General features: G+C 39.9%; 1 protein-coding gene across 27 annotated transcripts in view; it reads left to right on the forward strand.

The window, feature by feature from the left end:
* Positions 1 to 21,362, forward strand: part of L3MBTL4 (L3MBTL histone methyl-lysine binding protein 4) — a 468,276-nt gene that overhangs the window by 307,540 nt on the left and 139,374 nt on the right. For all 27 annotated transcript variants that reach the window (XM_063699409.1, XM_063699407.1, XM_063699408.1 and 24 more), the window contains one exon: positions 19,692 to 19,865. In XM_063699409.1, coding sequence (XP_063555479.1) covers positions 19,692 to 19,865 — 174 coding nt within the window. The remainder of the gene's footprint in view (positions 1 to 19,691; positions 19,866 to 21,362) is intronic.

Genomic DNA, 21,362 nt, shown 5'->3' on the forward strand with positions numbered 1-21,362 from the left:
TATCATCCCTGAAATTGCTTTTTGGGAAACACTGAGTGAAAGATGCAGTATACAAACAAATTGGATTAAATATGGAAGACAGATGATATGGGCTCTGTTCTGCGATGTGCCGGGGAGTTAACCAGGCACAGCTCATTAACACTAATGAAAAAATTCATCACTTACCATGTGCATTCCTGGACACTATAGAGGCAATTTCTCCCCCTGATTAGCTATATAATTTGATTAATTCTAAATTTACTAAGAACTGAAAAGAAGCTATTGTATCAATCATGCATCTTAAAGATTACCTTTCATTAATTTAAATTTGAATCCCATTGAGAAATTGAGAAGAGACTTCCTCTCCAAAAGCCAATTTCTTTTTTTTATAAATATAGCTATGACATCCTAAACACTATATTCTTTAAACTTCCAAATAATGAGTAGTATATACCTGCCATATTTTAAATGTAACTTACACTTTTATTGTATTTTAAGTATTGCTGGAGATTCAGAAAAAAATTGGGTATTCTCAATTTCAGGTTCAGAATCTGAATACGGAGCAGAGATTTTAAAATAGGAACATCCTGTGCTTATCCAGAGATTAGTTATTTGCAGATTTGTGTACGTAGAGCAAAGCTGAGACACAGGGAGTAAGCCGGAAGAGGCCTCTGTGCAGCCAGAGAACATGCACAGCATCTTTGTGCCTTCCTTACAGGCTATAGTTGTGATGCACTCAATTTTAATACTTCTAAAGACATGCTTATCCGCTTTCCCAGTCAGTCAGTGTGACGTGCCAGTGCAGCAAAGGGAGAGATTTCACTGGAAGGTAGACTAACTATGGAGAAAAGATGCGATCCTCGGTTGTCAAAGAATGTAATGTTAGGATCAATTCCTTTTAAAAATAGGTTTAAAAGTCTATAATTTTAGAGACAGAACAGGACTGTCTTGACAGTGACTTGAGGTCATTAGTTCAGTTCACATTGATGTGTGTGCGTGTGTGTGTGCGTTTGCAGTAGTCAGGAAGTTGTTTAGCCTTGTTAAGCAAGTGGTCTCTACTAGTTAATTGTTTTCACCTAATAAAATTTATTTAGCAAAGATAAATACTGAATGAGCTCACTTTATGGGATCTAAAAACGTTGAACTCATAGAAGCAGAGGGTAGAAAGGTGGTTACCAGGGACTGGGTGGGGTTACGGAGATGTTGGCACAAAATTTCAGTTACAAGAATAAGTCAAGGAGATATATTGCACAACATGTCGACTATAGTTAATAACAATGTGTTGTATTCTTGAAAATTGCTGAGAGTAGATTTTAATTGTTATCACCATAAAAAATAAGTGTGAGAAGTAATACATATGTTAATTAGCTAGATTGAGTCATTCTCCAATGTATCCATATTTGAAGACATCATATTGTGCACAGTAAATATATATATATGTATATACATCTATATAATTTAGTCAATTATAAATAAATAAAATGTGTTCCAGCACTCAGAAGAGAAGGGCAGATGCTCAGTCGTTCACACGCTGGGGAGACTGAGCAGACACCCTTTGCAGCGGGCTGTTTCTTCTCTTCTGTCTCTCCCTTTCACATTTTCAGCTTCCTCTTGGATTCTCCATCTCTAGTGACAAGGAAAGGCCATCTGCCATGGAACCTCAATATGCAAGTGATATCATGGGCTGAAGTGGGGCTCTTAGCAGAGCAGCTTTGCTCTGCATAAAGTTGGCCCAGGGAATAGCGTGCTTAAAAAATAATAATAATTGTTTTAAAAAATCCTAAGTCACTTTTATTAAAATAACAACTTTATTACATTATATTTCAAATATGATGCAGTTCACTCATTTAAAGTGGTTATTTACACCCATTCAATGGTTTTTAATGAATTCACAGAGTTGTACAACCATCACCACAATTTTAGAACACTCTCAGCCCCAAAGGAAACCCTTATCCATTTGCATCTTCCTTTCATTTTCACTCCTTTGCAGCACTATTTATCTCATTTCTCTTTCTCACCTCTCCAGCTCCATCTTATTCTCTTTTTCTGATCCTTCTCTTCCTGCTTGCTTCCTTCTTAGGTTCTTTCTTTTCCTTGCAAATGGTGAATGCAACTCTTGGTCTAGGCATTGTTCATTGCTAAGGAAGAAAAGGAGGGCAGAAGAGAGATAGGACCTGGGGGGTGGGAGGAAGGGGAACAAAGGGGTATAAGGAAGAAAGGAACCATTTATACACAGGTCTGAGACCAGCTGGAAATGGGCATGAACAAAATTCCACGAACACACAGAAAATTAGAAAATGAGAATGCGTCTATCCAGCACTTTCCTCCTCTCTTACCCTTGTTCTTTTATTACTCTACAAAATAGTAACTATAGGCAGACAAGTGATGCTCATGTATAGCTGTCATTGACCATGTCCTCTCTGATGCACACAGAAACCACACATACATGTGTACACCCACATGCGCACACTCACATCCCGCACAATACACATGTACAACCACCTGCAAACACACCACACACATACACATGTGCACCCACATGTACACACCCACCCACCCATGCCACACATACAACCCCCACGTACACATGTACACCCACATACACACACCACACATATACATGTATACCCATGTGCACACAGCCACACCCCCCACACACGTGTACACCCACATGTACACATCCACCCACCCATGCCACACATACAACCCCCCACATACACATGTATACATGTGGATACACACACATATTCACATGCACACACACATACAGCCCCCACACATACATGTGTCCACTGACATGCACGCACACACGCATACAGACACCACACACAAGAGAGAGAGATACAAAAGCAGACCAGGTATGTGTATGTGTGTGTAAAAACTGACTCTCATAAATGTACAGATGACATTTCTAAAATAATGGTAAGTGCAACATATTTTCACTCTATTACCAGTAGATTAAATTTTGAAACTTGATAGGGGTCTGAGATATAAATGGCATTAGAGTTTCCCATTAGAAGCAGAGACACTCCCAGCCTGGGAGGGAGTATGTAGACTGAGTTATTATACTTCACCACAAAGTTGTTTTAAATCATATCTGTGGGCCATTAGTAAATAATTGTGTTAAGGCACGTCCTTGGCTCTACAGACTGATGCCATCCACTCCTCCTTCACCCTGTGTGCGAGTCCACCTCGGCCTGCCCTGGTCCAGATCCAGAGTCTATCAGCCCCAGTGCACGTGGACTGACAGATGACTCAGTGCCTGGAGGGTGCACTGACCTTCCACTTCTCTTTTATTTAAGGGAAAAAGGAAATATTAGAAAAAGACCAAATGAAAGTTTGAAGAAGTAATGAAAATCTCTCTCATTTTTAAATAAAGAGAGGATCGGGGACCCATAGTTGTTAGGGATCTTCTGTGTGTTGAGACTCTCCCTGGCCTCCTGGCATCTTCTGGGGTGCACGGGCAGCTTCCAAGGGGCCTGTGAGCTCACTGACAGATCTGCTGGTTTTGTGTAGGTTTGCACGTGGGCATTTGTTTAGCCAGGGTCTCCACAATGTTCAGCAGATTCTCACAGGGATTTTGACCCCAAATAGGCTCTGGAATGGTATTAATGAATCATTCAGAAAGGGCCTCCAAGAAGAGCATGTAGCCTATTAGAGGGGTGCTCAGGCCAGCAAAAGGGCAAGGACATCCTGGACAGCTACTGTGTCACCCACAGGGCTGTCACTGGTGCCCAGGAACTTGGAGTTGATTATCCTAGAAACGAGAAATGCAAGCCTCATAACAATGGTTATGACAATGACTAAATCTGTCTACATACATGCACACACATAATGCCTGCGCACATGGTATAAAAAAATAAAATCAGAAGGAAACAGAAAAACATTTCTTAAAAAGTGGTCCAGTCTTGGTCTAAATTCATGGTTAAAAATTGGTCCACTATTGATCTAAAAGATATTGGTCACTTTTCAGAGAAAAGATCATGTGATCTATTGAGAAAGAGACTGCATGTTATAAAACCAAAAAGAAATCCTGATTTACCTTCACCAGTTTTCTTCCTCCAGACCATCCCTACCTTAAACTCCCTCTAAAAGTACACATCTGCATAGACTCATCGTCCCTTGAAAGTCTCAATTCAGTCATTCCTTGGTACCCATAGGAGATTGGTTCCAGGACCCTGGAGAATACCAATATTTGAAGATGCTCAGTCCCTTATATAAAGTGGTGTAGTATTTGCCTATAACATGTACATATTCTTCTGTACACTTTAAATCATCTCTAGATTCCTTGTAATACCTAATACCTACTATAAAGTAAATGCTAAGTAAGTAGTTGTTATACTATATTTGTTTTTTGTGTTATTTTTAACTGTTTGAGTTTCTTTTTCAAAGATTTTTTATCTGTGGTTGGTTGAATCTGAGGATGTGGAGAGCCACATGTACCCCAAAAAGCAAAAGAGGGGGCCCTCAGAAGGCTCAGAGGAGGAGAAATGGGACAGCCATTGAGCTAGTGCTTCTGAGCTCTAGAAATGCCCTGAGATTGACTGTTTCAATTAATTTTTTTTTAATGGATGGACTCCTAGTCAGTGACTCTAGCTGTGAAATCCTATTCTATAAAATCATGATGAGAGCAGTTCATGGTCCTGAATAATCTATATTATTGCAAATTGGACCTAGTTCCAGTCTTCATAGATTGTATAACTAACACATCTGGAGAGCTTAATATACCAGCTTATCCACACAGATTTGCCAACAACACATGCAACTGGAAAATTTCTATTGTAACTGTTTTTTTATAGACAAGTTTTTAAATTGACGCATTTAAATACAAAAGAAAACTTTTTCTGCTGTTTTGAATATTATTTCCCCTCAGTGCCAGGCACAAGTCCCACATCCTCCTGGAGTCTTCCCCTGGCTGCAGTGATGTTGTTCATGTCTGAAAGTATCTTTAGACTAAGGCATATGTGCTCGACCATTTATGGCTGTCATTAACTATCCACAACCTGGAGTGCAGTTGGAGACCAGGGACCACGCGTGACACTCCTGTTTTAGTTAGTGTAGCAAGGGCTGAGAGTCTCCTTGCTCAAATTAGATGAGAACCCCACTCCAGGAGTGTGTTGCAAGTGACGTAGACGGGGGAGGAAGCCTCTTCAGACCAGCTCCTTCCTGTTGGCATGGCGCGCGATTTTTGGGGGAGCTCAAGTGGTTAATCTTGTTTCTCACTTGTCACTTGGGCAAAGTAAACAAGGTGAAGCAGTGGTCGGTAAAACCTTTGGAGATTTCCAGGCAATATTAAATAGATACACGAAATGTGCAGTGGCCAATCTGTGAGCAGGCTGAAACTTTGAGAATGCATCTATCTTCTGCTTCAGCCACAGGCATCTGCTGGTGGTGTCCCAAAAGTCATCTTCATGTCCGAGTTTTCTACCTCTGCTCACCTGCAGAATGAATCCAGAATTATACTGGTAGTCCTGCCACTTAAAATGTTAGTAACAACGTTTATTATCTTAGCTCCACATCAGCATCTCTGCCCTCCCATCTTTATCATCACACTCATGAATTTCCATTCTATTGTTTTCTTTAACAACTCCCAAATTTATTAAGCTTCCAAGTACCACTATTTTTGTAGAGTGTGTTCAGATCCAACAACTCCTTCTGTTGCAGCCACTTACCCAGACTGCCTCCATGCTGTCCAGGTCCTGTCCCCATCCCTCAGGCTGCTCCTCACAGGCTGCACAGTGAGGATGATCTTCCAGACCGTTGTCTAGGCACTTTCCCAATTCAAGAGCCAACTGAATCTTTGATCAGTTGAGCTCCTAGCCAGATATTGTCCTCCAGTCACCATCACAAGGAAGGGTCCTTCCCAGGCCCACCCCTCAGCCCATTGGCTCTCCCCTCTCAATATTTCCTCTCTGTCTCCTCTCTTGAACTGATTGAGGCTAGTCCTATTTCAAGAACCTGCCTCTGCCTCCTCTGCAGCAAACTAGGAAACAACAAGGGCGGCAACAGGAGCAATTTTATGAAAACTTAACTTCTCTATATTATATTTATGTAATGAAATAATGTGCACTATTAATGAAATCATAAGCACTATTCTAATGCCTGGTTTTATATTAAATGCTTAATAAGTATATATGCCTATTGTTATGATATATCATTTTTAAACATATACATAATTATAATAAACAACAATATTTGCCTACATTTGCCTTTCAGGTTTGTAATTCACATTTTTTGTAGTCCCCAGGTCAAAGTCCCTTGAGGTGGGACCCTTGCCATATTTGGGGCACCACATCCCTAGTCCAGGGCTGTGCATGCAGGGACATTCTACAGAGATTTGTGGATGGATTTAAATGGCAGAGGCTTTTGCTTCCTAATCCTGACTTTAACCAAAATAGGATACTATTTGGATGCTTGTAAAGCTGTGTAAGGTAAAATGTTGTATTTGACTGTGTACGTGCAGCTTTAGTATGTGTATATGTGGGTATGAAATATTTAAATTTCCATTTAAAACTTGCTAGGATAGAGCTTTAAAGCCTTTTTCTGGCAGAAAGTCAAGGCTCTCTCTTCTCTATTTTCTTCTCTTTTCTCAGGGTTTTATAAATTACAGCTTGTCCCCATAAGAAATTATCCAGATGGCCAGTTCTCCACATTACATTTCATCCCATGCAGAGAATGTGCCTTTGTTCTAAAGAATTCCTTTTTCACCATGTTTTATTCTTGCAGCAACTCAGTACATTTGGGAATGAAATTTTAAAAACACTAAACAGCTCAAATTCCCTCAAAGTATTCTATGTTCCCTACTCATTCTTCTCCATATACAACCAACAATACCAAGGGTGTTATATAAATATGTTAATATCATCAGTATCCATTTGGCAAAGTACCTAGTATGTACAAGGCATTGTGCCAGGTGTTTCATCATTTTTATTTTCTGTAATGTCTTCAGAGAAAAATCTAGCCCCAGAAACAGTTTGGCAGAGTAGTTAAAAGACTAGACCCTGGCATCAAGCTGCCTGGGATTCAGTCCTATCTGTATAACTTCTTAGCTGTTTGGCCTAGAATGACTTCTTTAACCTCTGTGCCTCAGTTCCTTCATCCATAAAATGCAGATAATAACAGTCCCTACTTTACAGGGGTATTTTGAGAATTGCATGAGCTAATATATAAAGGAAACTTAATTCAGGGTATCATGTATAGTAAAAACTGTGGCAGTATGACCTGCTGTTGCTCTTAATATTAGACTAATCAAGTTGTGTTTTGATGATATCTTTCTTTGATTTTTCTATAATTTTACTACCTAAATTTAATGGAAATGAAAATATCTATTCGTATATTTTAGGTTAGACTGAGAGTCTTTTTTCATTTTTTTTTTTTTTTTTTGAGACAGAGTTTCACTCTTGTTGCCCATGCTGGAGTGCAATGGCACTATATTAGCTCACTGCAACTTCCACCTCCCAGGTTCAAGTGATTCTCCAGGCTTAGCCTCCAGAGTAGCTGGGATTACAGGCACCCGCCATCACTCCTGGCTAATTTTTTGTATTTTTAGTAGAGACGGGGTTTCATCATGTTGGCCAGGCTGTTCTCAAACTCCTGACCTCAGGAGATCTGCCTGCCTTGGCCTCCCAAAGTGCTGAGATTACAGGCGTGAGCCACTGCGCCCTGCCTAGACTGATAGTCTTTTATAAAATATTGGCTGGGTGCAGTGGCTCAAGCCTGTAATCCCAGCACTTCGGGAGATCAAGGCAGGAGAATCACCTGAGATCAGGAGTTCGAGACCAGCCTGGCCAACATGGTGAAACCCCATCTCTACTAAAAATTCAAAAATTAGCCAGGCATGGTAGCATGTGCCTGTAATCCTGCTACTTGGGAGGCTGAGGCAGGAGAATCGCTTGAACCCTGGAGGCGGAGGTTGCCGTGAGCTGAGATCATGCCACTGCACTCTAGCCTGGGAGACAGAGTGAGATTCTGTCTCAAAAAAAAAAAAAAAAAAATTGGTGTTGTTCTCAACAATGTATACTTGAAAAACCAATTATTTGAATAATAATTTAGAATAGTGTATGGCAGAAAAAGTAATATTGATCATATTCTCTTGAAAGAAATAGACGTTCATCCTTATCACCAATTATATTAATGCCCTCAATCTTTTAATATCTCAGGGTCATTTTGTCTTTTTAAAACAGCTGTTTTTAAAGAGCTCCCTTTAAGATTTCATGAAGATTTCTAATTTGGGGTCTTATTTCTATCAAGGACAATATTGCTTTACAAACTCTAAATTACAAAATACATTTGCCTTCGATGTGTTAATTAATTTGGAAAGAATATAATTGGCAACCAACTTCTTTAATATGGAATATATCTATACATATTTGAATCTACAAATCAGTGTTTATTTGAAGACTATGGAATGATAAAAGGTCACCTTTTTCTTTTTTCTCAATTGTGGTAAAAACAATATGAGATCTAGCTTCCTAACAATATTTTAATGTACAAATACAGTATTGCTTACTATATAGGCACAATGTTATACAGCAGATCTCTAGAACTTAATCATCTGGGTAACTAAAACTTTATACCTGTTGAACAGCAACTCCCCATTTCCCCTCCCTGCAGCCTCTGGCAACCACCATTCTACTTTCTGCTTCTTAAGTCTTTATTTACATAAGATACCTCATATATGTGGAACCATGCAGTATTTGTTCTTCAGTGACTGGCTTATTTTATTTAGCACAAAGTCCTCATGGTTCAACTATGTTGTCACATGTGGCAGGATTCCCTTTTTATTAAGGCTTAATAATATACCATTGTATGTATACACCATATCTTCTTTATCCTTTTGTGCATCAATGGACATTTAGATTCTTTCCACCTCTTGTCTATTATGAATAATTCTGCAATGAATGCAGGTGTACAAATATCTCTTTGACGTGCTCATTTTAGTTCTTTAGGATAAATATCCAGAAGTGGGATTGCTGGATCATATGTGATTTTTAATTTTTTTAGGAACCTCTATACTGTTTTCTAAAGAGGCTGAATTATTTTACATCCTCACCAGAAGGGTTCCAGTTTTTTCACATCCTCACCAATACTTGTTATCTCTTGTTTTAACTCTGACCCAAGGAGGAGCTGGGCCACCTTTTGAATTGAGATCCAAAATGCATGATTTTGCAGTGCCCCACAGGACTCCGCAGAGCATGGCTTGTTGTGGGGAGGGCAGCAGGACCTCTGCAAATCTTCTTGCAGCTGTTAGTGTTTGGGAACACTTGGCCCAGGCAGTTGAAAGATGGGCTAGTCTGGCTTTTCTTTTTCTGCCACACAGACTGCACTTCTAATCTCAGTGCATAGGTTTGTCAAGATAACTGTGAATTTATCACTTTGAGAAAGAACTTTCAAAACATTTCAGGGTGCTGTTGGCATTGGTTCAATATTAATGTTTAACACACAGGTTAGATGCTTGCGGGTATACATAAATATATACCTATGTAAACATTTTCTCATGCATATTCAGGAAACTGTTAACAATTTCATTTAAATTCAGTATATTGAACTTAGGGCCTTCCAAAAGATGGAATTATGATTCATTGCCAAAATGCGTACTTTTAATTCATGAATAATTTTTGAAATTGTGCTTGAAGGCATTTTGAGTTATTTTCCAGGTGTCCTTTGAACAACTTCCAAGATAAATGCTTTCACTCCTGTGACTTTTTTTTTAAAAACAATGCATTTTTTTAAAAAGAGGAAAAACATACTTTAAAGGTTTTTGCAGAAAATATTTTTAAAACTAGAATATTTCAATTAAAAATAATCTTGACATGTTCATACCACTTAACCAAAATGTTACAATTAAAAAGGTGAAAACAATTTGTATATACTAAGAAAAAAGTTCATTTTAATGACAAACACAAACTTATCACTATAATTGTTTCAATTGAGTTAGTAATGTAGCATTTTAATAACTTCATTTGTTTAATTTAGTGCTTAATGTTAACTGTGTAGTTAGAGTTTTGGTAAAAATTTTTAAACTGCAGATTCTATTCATCAGATCTTCTCCATGCATAAATTAGACAAATTACTTACAGTACATTAAACTGGTTTCAGCATAAATTTTGTAAAGGCCATTAGTGTTGCTACATAGCACACTATTACATTCCTTGAGTGTACTTTATACCTTGGAAGTTTCTAGTAATCATACACTAAGATACTCTAGAGGAAGGGTAGTATACACACACACACACACACATTCTCGCTCTTTCACCTTCACTCTTACTGCATTTTTTCCTTCCTGTCTAGTTTGCTGAAAATATTACCTATAACAAACAGCATAGATAATGTGCCAGCCCAATTAAAGGGTATCTCTTAATGCATGCCAATTAAATAATCACATCTTGGGTTTGACTTTTTGGTACTTGAGCAGACATTAATGAAATGATTAAGCTCATAGCTCCAATGGAGGTTGCCCTTCATGTTCATCTATTTCTGTGTGCACCAGCTGCAGAGTTCATCTTCTTTCCATGTGCTCTAGTCTTTACACTTTCAAATTTGTGAATATTTTCACAACCATATCAGGAGCCCAGTGGGCTAAATTGTGATAGAAGATAAATGTGCTCCAGGATGGGGATAGTTCTCCAGTTTTGCAGTTGGCCTTTTGTTGTTTCTTCTAGAAAATGGATACAGGTGTCAGAATGTGAGAAAGCCTTGATTAATCTTTCTAGAAGGACAAAGGTAGCTCCTCAGAGGAAGAAGTTGACCTGGGATGGCTAAATAGGTGGACTGGAAAGAGAGGAACAAACATGGCCTGAGTTTGGAGACACTGATTAAGGGAGTGAGATGAGAGACTGAGAACGAGTTCTGCACTGATTGAGATATGGGAAAGCTTTTCGCTAGATGTCTAAGCTTAAAATCTTGCTTGGCATCAATTTGAGTGACATCAATAAATAGATAATTTGCCATATACCAGATACATGACTGGTATTTCTTTAGACACTGTTGTGCTGCTGAGCTGCTGGAGCATGAAATAGCCCAGTTTTACTCAGTTCACACTGATAAACAATTACAGCCTCTGATTTTAAGAAATTTGGTTATAGTAGAGAAGATGGATATATACAAACAATAATATAATAAGGAAAATATAATAAAAGTTGGGAGGTGTGTGTTAAAACTGGAGGGCAGTGATTATTTTGATGTGACCAGAGCTTAGGTTTTATAGGGAGTGAAGATGGAAATGGCTTGAAAAGGTGGCCTGGGGTCAGGTGGAAGGCGTCTTTGAATGCCATGCAAAAGAATTTCGACTTCGGTCTAAGGGCACATATTTATAACAAGTGGAAGGAAAGGAAGAAAGAAATAATGTCTCCTTCTTCTGGAATGCTTCTGCAATGTGAAAATTGAATACCTGTAATCAACAGGAACATGAATTATAGAAAGATAAATTAGAGTTGGAGAGAAATCGCATTTATTGAGTGCACATATGCCATGAAATGTACTTAGTCCTCTCCATTCAGAGCAACTCTTACACTGACACATGCGTGGATTCCAGTCTGCAGGTTGCAGCTGAGGAAACTGTGAGCTGGAGAGGGTAAGGATTGGGCTTAGAAGCAGGATTGAAACTCAGTCTGGCCTGTACTGAAAGCCTCTTTTGTTACCACAAGGCTTCGTGGGTGCTTTAGTTAAGTAGAACAAGTTCTTCATTTAGAAAGAGAAGTAGGGAGAGGGTGCTTGTTTAGGAGGAGTCTCCAATAAAATCCTTAACATTAAAAGTATCATTAGGGGACCTCTGCTTCCAGAAAAGGGGAATAGACATATTTTTCTCTATTCCTCCCACGCAAACCTGAACATTATACATCAAGCGAACAGAGGAAGACTTTGAAAGGTGGAGAGAAGGACGCAGACCAGCTGGGGACCTGGAGACCCAGGGAACAGCACAGTAGTGAGATCCCTGTGTTTTCTTTCTCATCATATATCCTGGACTGGTTGTTGGAGAAGCGGAAAACCTGGAAAAGCCAATGGAACAGGCAAAAATAGCCCCAAGAAGAGGCTTATCTCTCTAGTTAAAGGACCAGCAAAGGGGCAGTGTAGCAAGATGGAAACTTTAGACAATAACCACCTTTCTCTGACCAAACACCCCAGGAAACACCTTCATCCCCACGGAAGACTGAGTGTGGATCTGGAACAAGGGGCCCCAACTCATCTCCCCCAATGAAAGGCAAAGGCTGAGTGGGAAATGGGGCTTTCATCCATGCTTGGTGGTTACAGCCTGTCCCCAGCATCAGTGGAGATCACATGGGGAGCCTGGGCCTACGCCCTCATCCAGTGGTAGTGCAGTGTCCCCTCCCAGCTCTGCTAGGGTGGTGTCGCAGGAGGCCAGTGGAGTCAGGACTTTCCCTGCAGCCCAACATTAACAGGGCCACTGCTCCCCCACTCCCCACCTGGTGCCAATGGAAGCCACATGGATCTGTGTCCTCTCAGCCAGGGTGGCATCCAGGGGTGCCTAGGGATGATGTTTACCTCCACATGGCAACTACAAGGAAGTGCCCCCCTTCCCCTACTGAAGCAGTGTGAAAGGAGGCCTGCCAATCAGAAGGTTGAATAGGAGCTAGAGTCCCACAATATAATCCCCAAAATGTCCAGGTGTCAACCCCAAATCACTCATTATACCAAGAACCAGGAAAATTTCAACTTGAGTGAGAAAAGGCCATGAACAGATGACACAGATGTGAGAATCATCTCACAAGAATTAAAGCAGCTGTTATAAAGGTGATTCAACAAGCAATTTTAATAAATGTGAAACAAATGACAGAATAGAAAGTCTTACCAAAGAAATGGAAAATAAAAGAAGAACCAAATGGAAATTTTAGAATTGAAAAATACAATAACCACAATAAATGGGATAATTAGTATTTTGTATCAGAATAGGCCTTTTTAAAATTAAAAACTTATGAGCATTTAATTTGTGCTGGTCACTATGTGAGGCCTTGCATGGATTATCTCATTTAGTTTTCACAAAAAAAGCCTGTAAGATATTATTATCACCATGTTATAGATGAGGAAATGAAAAACAGAGGAGTTGAATGACTTGCCCAAGGTTATAGAGCGAGTAGCTTTCTTCCAATTTTCTCTAATTCTCAACTCCACACTTTTCACCACTATACTGAACGGATTACAATGCTTAATTTAGGTAGTAATTATCTTCCAGCTTCCTAAGTGGCCACATTCAGAAGATTATAATATCCAGGATTTCACAAGCTGTGTTAACCCAGGGAAATGTATTTTTAGAATCAAATGCATTTCATCCAACTCTTTGAACTCATTGAGTCACAGATAGATAGGTAGGTAGATAGATATAGATATATAGATTTATTTTGACTCTTATGAAACTTTAAAAAGCATTTATACTTTTTTCTTACTCTGTGTGTACTAAATTTTTGAGTACATAAAGTGACAATTAAGTGACAGTGTCAGCTATTTTATGGACGAAAGTTAGTTGCCATAAGAGAAAAATATCTTAGGTGAACTGATTTTATAGCCAGAGGAATTTGAAGAAAATTGACCTTGAGACCTGAAAATCTCCTCTCTCTCTCTCCATATATATATATATATATATATATATATATATATATATATATATATATATATATTTACATTATCTATCTATAGATATAGATATAGATATATAAAAATTTAGGTTTTGCCTATGTCTGTGTTTGAGGACAATATAATAAAAATCATGTCACATCCTCAGCAGATGTTAAAAACTCATGAAGGCTCTTACTTCCCGGTCCATATCCCAACATGTATTATCTGTACTTGCTGTTACTCTTCATAGGGGTAAAATCAGCAACAATTTCAGTCAGATGAAAAGTACTATCACTGTTCCATAACTTCAATAATCTGCATTTTGGTATTTATTATGTCTTTTGGTGCCATTTGGCCAATCAGTATTTTCTAAGAATAAAAGATATTCACTTAACATCCTTGTACTGTGTGAGAGTAGACTACTGCATACTAAAGACAATACAGTTCTGAAATGGGGCGGGTTATTTTTATGAAGTGAAAGGGCAGGGAGGGAAACAGCGTGTGGGGAAGGCATTGCTTTCCCGGGGCGGGAGGCGGTCATGCTGCGTGCAGCTTCCCAGAATCCTCCGAAAGAGCTGCCTGCTGCTGCCATCACGACCTGAGGCCACATGGTGAGGCAGGCAGCATATACCTCTTCCTTCTCATTTCCATCACTGAGCCCCTTTCTCCGCCAAGTCTCAGTGCCCTCTCTCCTTATCTGATAGGCATGACTATTCATGCTTCCTCCTGTCCTTTGGTTCTGGGAGGCCTCCTACCTTCTCCTCCATAAAGGCTTCCACATGGAGATGCCCCCGGCCCACCCAGACACAGTACCTGTTAGAATCTGACCTCTCAGTTAAGAGAGGACTCTTCAGTCTTGTCTTATCTGCCTCTTGAAGGAAAATAATATAATTGGTTAGCAAAATAATTGAGACTAAACTATAAAATACTCTAGGCTTCATGAGGGGTGAGTTAGTTGCATTTAGAGAGCCCTTTACAGTCTGTGTGTCTAATTCCTGGGCTATAGGAAGCCACGTTTCCACATCTGAGCCCCTCTTGGGAGATACTTGCCTATTTCGGGTGACTTTACTTTTCAGGATCACAAGAAAGGTTGTCAACGACTTGACACTCTTCCCGAAATACTGCTGACTTCTGAGTTATTTATTTATGTTTTGAACTGCAGCACTCAAGAGGCTATTACATCTTTGCCATTTTGCTTAAATTTGTCATGCTTCCCAACTTTTTAAATGTCATGTCACAGAGAAAAACTGACCATTGGCATTTGGGAACAAGAGGGGGCTTAGAGCCTAGAGGTTGCTGGAGGCTGGAAGGACTGGTCTGGGACTCTGGTGCCCCAGGGGCCCCTGGTCACCTGAGGGTGTAGCCGCACACACAGGCTGGGAAGCTACCCTTAGGTAAGTCGTGACAACTTGGTTATAACCTCCTGCTGTGAACTGTCCATCTCCAGGATGTCACAGAGCACCACCCACCATTTTAGCAGAACAGGGCTCTCAGAAAGAAGTGGGAATCAAGTCTCCTGCCTGGGTAGGAGAAAATGAAACATTGTTGATGCAAGAGGAGAGCATAGCTGAGGAGCAGAATCTGGTATCCAAGGGGTTTGGCAACAGTAATCACCATCTAGACTCTTGGAATCAGAGCCACATAGGAAGAGTTCAAGAGGAAGGGAGGGATCCCAATTGGCGGGCACAGCACCTGGCAGGGAATAATTCGGGGTGAGAAGCACATAGAAGACTGGCCAGGTGGCATCTGGGAAGTGGAGCCTCACATCCTAGGTTTAAGAGTAAGAGGCAGAAGTTGTGTCATGGGAAGGGGATGGCAAAAACAAAGTAGGAACTTAGGGTGTCCATACCAGGAAGGCACCTGAGTCTAGTCAAAGCAGAGGGCAAGACATTTAGAAACAAGGATCAAAGTGGATGCTGAGTTAGAGGAACCGGAGCCCACAAGGCTGACGAGGGCTTCTGAGCATGGCATTTGCACAGACATCAGACCCGGGCACTGCTTCAGCTGGAACCGCTGGACTTTAAGATGGAGGACTGAGCTTAATGGATTACCTGTGACCTCACATCAGGATAAGTCCTAGGAATACAGGGAAACTGTCCCAACTGGTGGAATCAGGTACCCCTGCCGTGGAAAGAAGGAGAGAAGATTCAGTCTGAGGAGCCTCCTGGACTGCACCCAAAATGCAGGGGTCCAGCCTCAGGGGCTCAATATTGCTGCTTTGCAAACCCTAATGTCATTAAAACTCAGAGACAGAAACATGTTCAGGAATGCTGCTCTTAGAATGAATAAAATTTACTTTTTCATTTGTCATCAGATATTAAAAATTATGCTTCCATATTCTTTTAAATTGTAATCACTCTGTTTCCTTCCATTATAAAGAAAGAGGACTACTTGTATCTGTCAAAACATTTTTCTTTTAAAAGTTTGTCTGCAATGGTCTGGCAACTTTTTGTTTATTTAGCGTATATCCTCTCTTCAACTGCTTCACTGTTGATGAGGTTGGGGCTGACATTTTTGGTAAATTATTTGGTAGAACCATGCAAAATTTCTGATACTCAACTGTCTTTGACATTCAAAAACTGCAGTTTTGTGTGAGTCAAGCTAATAGCTGCTGCTGTCTCTTCCTTTCCTGCAAATGACAGATTCTTCTGTGAATTAAGGAGGAATGGAGAAATGCTCTTCTGAATCAAAAGAGCCAGGACTCCAGCAGAGACACTGTGGCTCAGCACTCCCCTCTCAGCCTGCAGTTTCTAAGCTTGCTTGTCTCCATGCATAATCAACCAACTGGAATTTGAATATATTACTCCCTACCAATCAGACACTGACAGTTTACTTTGACCAACAGAACTTTAAGTCATAGAAACTTCAGCTTAGCTCAAATACTTTCTGAAGAGACTATGTCAGAACAGTACTTCCCCAATATTTGGCTAAATCCAAAGCTTTCAAGAGTGGTTTTATCATACCTAGGCTGTCCACTTCAGTCTTCTTTTTTTCAATGTGAATAGATTTATACAGAATCATGCATCTCTTAAACACACACACACATGCATGCATACGTGCATGCACATAAGCACCAGTAAGAGTCTGAGTTTGCAAGAAGGCAGGCAAAAGTTTGGGATGCCATCTCCTTAATGTAGCTATTTCTCTGCAAAGAACCAAGTGAGCACAGTGTTGCAACTTGGTCACAGTAGATTCTCAGAACCCAGATTCTGAGGTTCAAAGTGATGCAGATAAGTCACATGATTTGCCTTACAGAATCAGGAATTGTTACATTCTAGCAATGCTCTGGGGTTCTATTTGATTTTGCCTTCCTTACTACCAGAGAGACAAAAAAGGAACTAGGAGGAAATTAGAAATAGGTGAATGATTGAATGACCAGAGAGACTAATTCATGAATGAAGACTGAGGGAAACAGAGCATCTCTCGACATCAGCAAATACTGATGACTATAACAGCTCACTGTGGAGGGGTCTGTGGTAGCTGTCTACAGACGCTGGACAGATAAGTAAGCCTTAGGAAGAGGCAGCATTAGTGCCATGTAGCATGAACCACATAGGGGTAGTGACACGAAATTACAAAAAAAAAATTCATGGTTATAATGATCATTTAAAAAACTCAAATTGGGAGTGTGTGCTAGATGGATAGCAAAACTTCTGAGTCATAGTATCTTAATGAAAACTCGGCTGTCTTTGAAAAAGATATTTCTCAGTCTCTCTTAAGTTAGCCTAATGCCTTCCAACTTTTGCCTACAGAAAGTTCTTTCTGAAATTTTCCTTAAATCCCATACGGTGCAGCTTAACCAGATGCTCTTGCTCTGCTGCTCTTGGGAATGGTGCTTCATCCCAGGACTCAAGCGTATGCTGGCCTGCTCTTCCCCACCAGCAACCAGGGCAAACCAAGCCTGCATTAGCCTGTAAATACTTGCCTCTGGGTCTCTCTGCACAAGGACTGTGCTATGGTTTCCTTCATATTTTCTTTTTTTGATGGTGTTAAAAAACCATGTCCCCGGCCGGGTGCGGTGGCTCACGCTTGTAATCCCAGCACTTTGGGAGGCCGAGGTGGGCGGATCATGAGGTCAGGAGATTGAGACCGTCCTGACTAACACGGTGAAACCCCATCTCTACTAAAAATACAAAAAATTAGCCGGGTGTGGTTGTGGGCACCTGTAGTCCCAGCTACTTGGGAGGCTGAGGCAGGAGAATGGCGTGAACCCGGGAGGTGGAGCTTGCAGTGAGCCAAGATCATTGAGCCACTGCACTCCAGCCTGGGCGACAGAACGAGACTCCATCTCAAAACAAAAAACAAAAAACAAACAAACAAAAAAAACCATGTCCCCTTTCTTCAGCCTGATTAGTGCCAATAGTTAAGTGATTTGTTTTGGGACTTCCCAAGAAAGTGCCACAAGGCCTTGGTAAAGTTGCTTACACTGTGTGAGCCTGTTGTCTTACCAGTAAAATAAATATGCTAATACCTTTGGGTATTCAGTCAAAAATATATATTCATTAGAAATAATACATGTAAAACACCCTGTATAATAGTGGGCCTATAGCATACATTCAATAGGGGTAGCTTTTTAATTCTTATTATAAATTGTACTTTTTGGTACGTATGTCTTAACGTCTTCACTGAATTTATATTCTCTATAGTACCTAGCATGTAGCAGATGCTTATGGATTGTTGAATCAATACCTGAATAGATTAATAAACCAATAGATCAATACCGATTATTACAAATTACAGAACATGCATGTAAAGGCGCCCGTCTCTCTGTAGCAAAGGTTGCTGATACGGGTATAGATCATGCTGGGCCAGGCTGATATCATCTTAGCCATCCTGTCCCCAGTTCCAGAGTCCATTCTAGATATTGGTACTAAAGTCGTTTTGGGGTTAGAATGCATATGGCCTTCTCCAGAAGATCCAGTTTATTTTTATTATGTTCGCTGGACTCATGATAAAATTGTGGACCAGAAATCTGTTCTAGTCCACAATTTTATCATGACCTTAAAATAAAAGAAAGCTTTCATGTATTCAGAATGGATTTACTTTGTACTATGTATCAGCAAATTCATAGTGAGTAGGAAGTGAATGCTCAGAAAAGCCTCAACTGCCTCGATATTGATGTATTTGAGCACGTGCTCCTCTAGGTGTAGCCGGTGATAACACTGTGATGGCAATAACAGCTACCATTTCATGATGTGTGTGTGTGTGTGTGGCATGTGTTTGTGATTTCTTAGGGTCACACTAACCCTTATGAGTTGGATCTCCTTTGCTCATTTCACTGGGGAGAATCTCTGAAGCTCTGGCAGGAAGTACCTTCCCCAGGGTAATGTACAAGTGACCTGTCTTGGGTGTGTCTTCCCTGGTGTAGCTACCTCATTTCTAGCAGTGGCAGAGGTTTGGGGCCTCTTTGGAGACAAGGACGTGGGCACAGGGATCTAATGGAGACAGCCCATCAGCCTGCAGAAGGAACCAGGTCATTGGCCCTGGCAGATCCTTCTGCCCATAGCCTGCTATTGGGTTCTGACAACATCCAGGACTCAGGACTCAGCTTTGACTTGTGAGGGGAGATAATCGACTCAGCAGACCTGGGCTTGGGCCTCTCCTCTCTCACCTACAAGGTATCCTTTCACACCCCAGCCCAAAACTTCCCAGCAAAGCTCTGGAGGATTAAGCAGATCTGTAGATAAGAGTGTTTCTGCATACATGAATATTAAGAAATGAAAATGCAATATTCTCTGATACCAGTAAATATGCTTAGTTACCCATAGTCTTTTCTGATACAGTCAAACCAGGGAATGCATATTGAGGATACAAACTGAGTTAAGTGTTATGTGACATTTGCATTGTTCCATTGGAAGTACATCTGTATGCTATTCTTAGATTTTTACGTTTCTAAAATTGTAAATGCCATATATGTTGATGAATCTATCTATAATTCTTTGTTGACCAGTGTCTGTAGTTCTAGAACCTGAGATTTTCTCAAAAGGCAATATGAAGAGAAACTATTATTTGAATGCGCTCGGGGAAAGAAGAATGTTTCTATGCAATTTTTAAATATTAGGTGTAAGTCTGCTCTAATGACAATGGATCCCTGATTTATCACTATATACTGACGACTGTGCTTTCATTTTTATACAAACCAGTGCTTTTGGCTGCCCATATTCAGACATGAACTTGAAAAAGGAGGCAACACTTCACGATCGTTTGAGAGAACAAACACAGGCAAATTTGGAATCAGACTCTTCACATTCAAAATCAAAAAGCCTCTGTAGTTTGAACTTCAATGGAAAACATGAAAAGGTGAACAGTCAGCCCAGGTAAGAAACTTCTTAAAAATGTGAGCCAGAAAGTAAACCATGTAGAATAGTAAAAGAACAATTTTGTTAATAGTAGTAGTTTCTATCTCTTTCTTCAAAAGAATTATTTTTATTTCTGGATATTATTATGTTCGCTGGGCTGATAAAATTCATCTAAGCCTTGATCTTCATTTAAAAAATATTTTATTTTGCTTCATCCTTAAATATTTGAATTTACCTTTTTCTAAATGTACGTATTGTATGTAAGCAGTAGAAAGTAGATCTCATTTGTTCCATTCCAAAAGATTCCCTTTTATCTTAAAAAGTCTTTGTTCTTTTGAATCGTTTCATAGACATTACCTCTTTTGGCACATGGACAAGTATCTGTATCTTCTTAGTCATATCAAGATTTCATCTCTTATCTGTTACTTGTCTTTGTCATCTTTAATACAAATGTACCTCAGATATGATTTCTTCTTACACAGAATAGTTTCCATTTTGATTTATTGACAACAGATCTTCCCTCTGTTCCTAAATGTAAACTTGTGATTCTAAATACCAGTTTTCATTTTTGTTTACATATAACTATATTCTAAGGAGCTGCAAGTACAGCCTTGTGTGATATTTTTTAACCTAAATGAGTAAAATAATTTAAATAATATCTTTTCTCCAAAAAGCTCTATTCTTCATGCTGGGAATTATAAATACAGAAAAGTCTAACACTAAGTAAATAACTGGAGACCAGACAGAGACTGAGCCAAGAAAGGCTAGACAGAGAGATGAGAAATGGGCGTTTTCCTGACCCTGCCACAGGCAAAAGGCAATCATGTTCAAGACCTTGAGCACCCTAGACCCTGACTGTGCAAGATTTGAAGGGATGACTGCTTCTCCTAAACCTCAGAGCCTTGCTCTTTGCTTTCAGCAGGTGTAAAACAAAGACACACAGGCCTCTCTGTGGGTGCAGAGTTTCCACTGAAATCACTGCCAGCATTTGCACCTCCATCCCAGGTGGGGAGGTGCTCCTTCTCTTCCAAGGGGGCACCAGTTTATTCGGAGAATTTGGCTCATAGGGTACACTTTTCACATGGGTTTTACATCCTGGACTGTGGATTTTTATTTTTATTCATGCACATGTTATTTTAGAGCATTTGGGTGACATTTCATTTTTTGTTAAATTTTGAATATTTTGACTTGATCTCTGCGCACATGATTGTAGATTAGTGCTTCTCTCTATTGCATGATCTATTTCCTATGGATACACATGCTTCTCTATTTTTATAGCTGTATCTTGCATTTTTATTATTTGCTATACACCTACTCCTCTTGTTGCAACTTCACAGGGTCTCGTTGTTCTTTACTGCTGTTTCACACCCACACTGTTTACAACTTTACGTAGTTGAGAGCTTGAATGTCTTTCCATTTCCTGGTTGAGAGAGAATTTTTTCTTTTTTAACTATTTCCAAGGAACAGTGCTTATTTATTCCAGAATCATAGAGACCAGTACATCCCTTCGCCCTT

The sequence above is a fragment of the Gorilla gorilla genome, chromosome 17, assembly GCF_029281585.2.
Source record: "Gorilla gorilla gorilla isolate KB3781 chromosome 17, NHGRI_mGorGor1-v2.1_pri, whole genome shotgun sequence".
NCBI classification, from domain to species: Eukaryota; Metazoa; Chordata; class Mammalia; order Primates; family Hominidae; genus Gorilla; species Gorilla gorilla.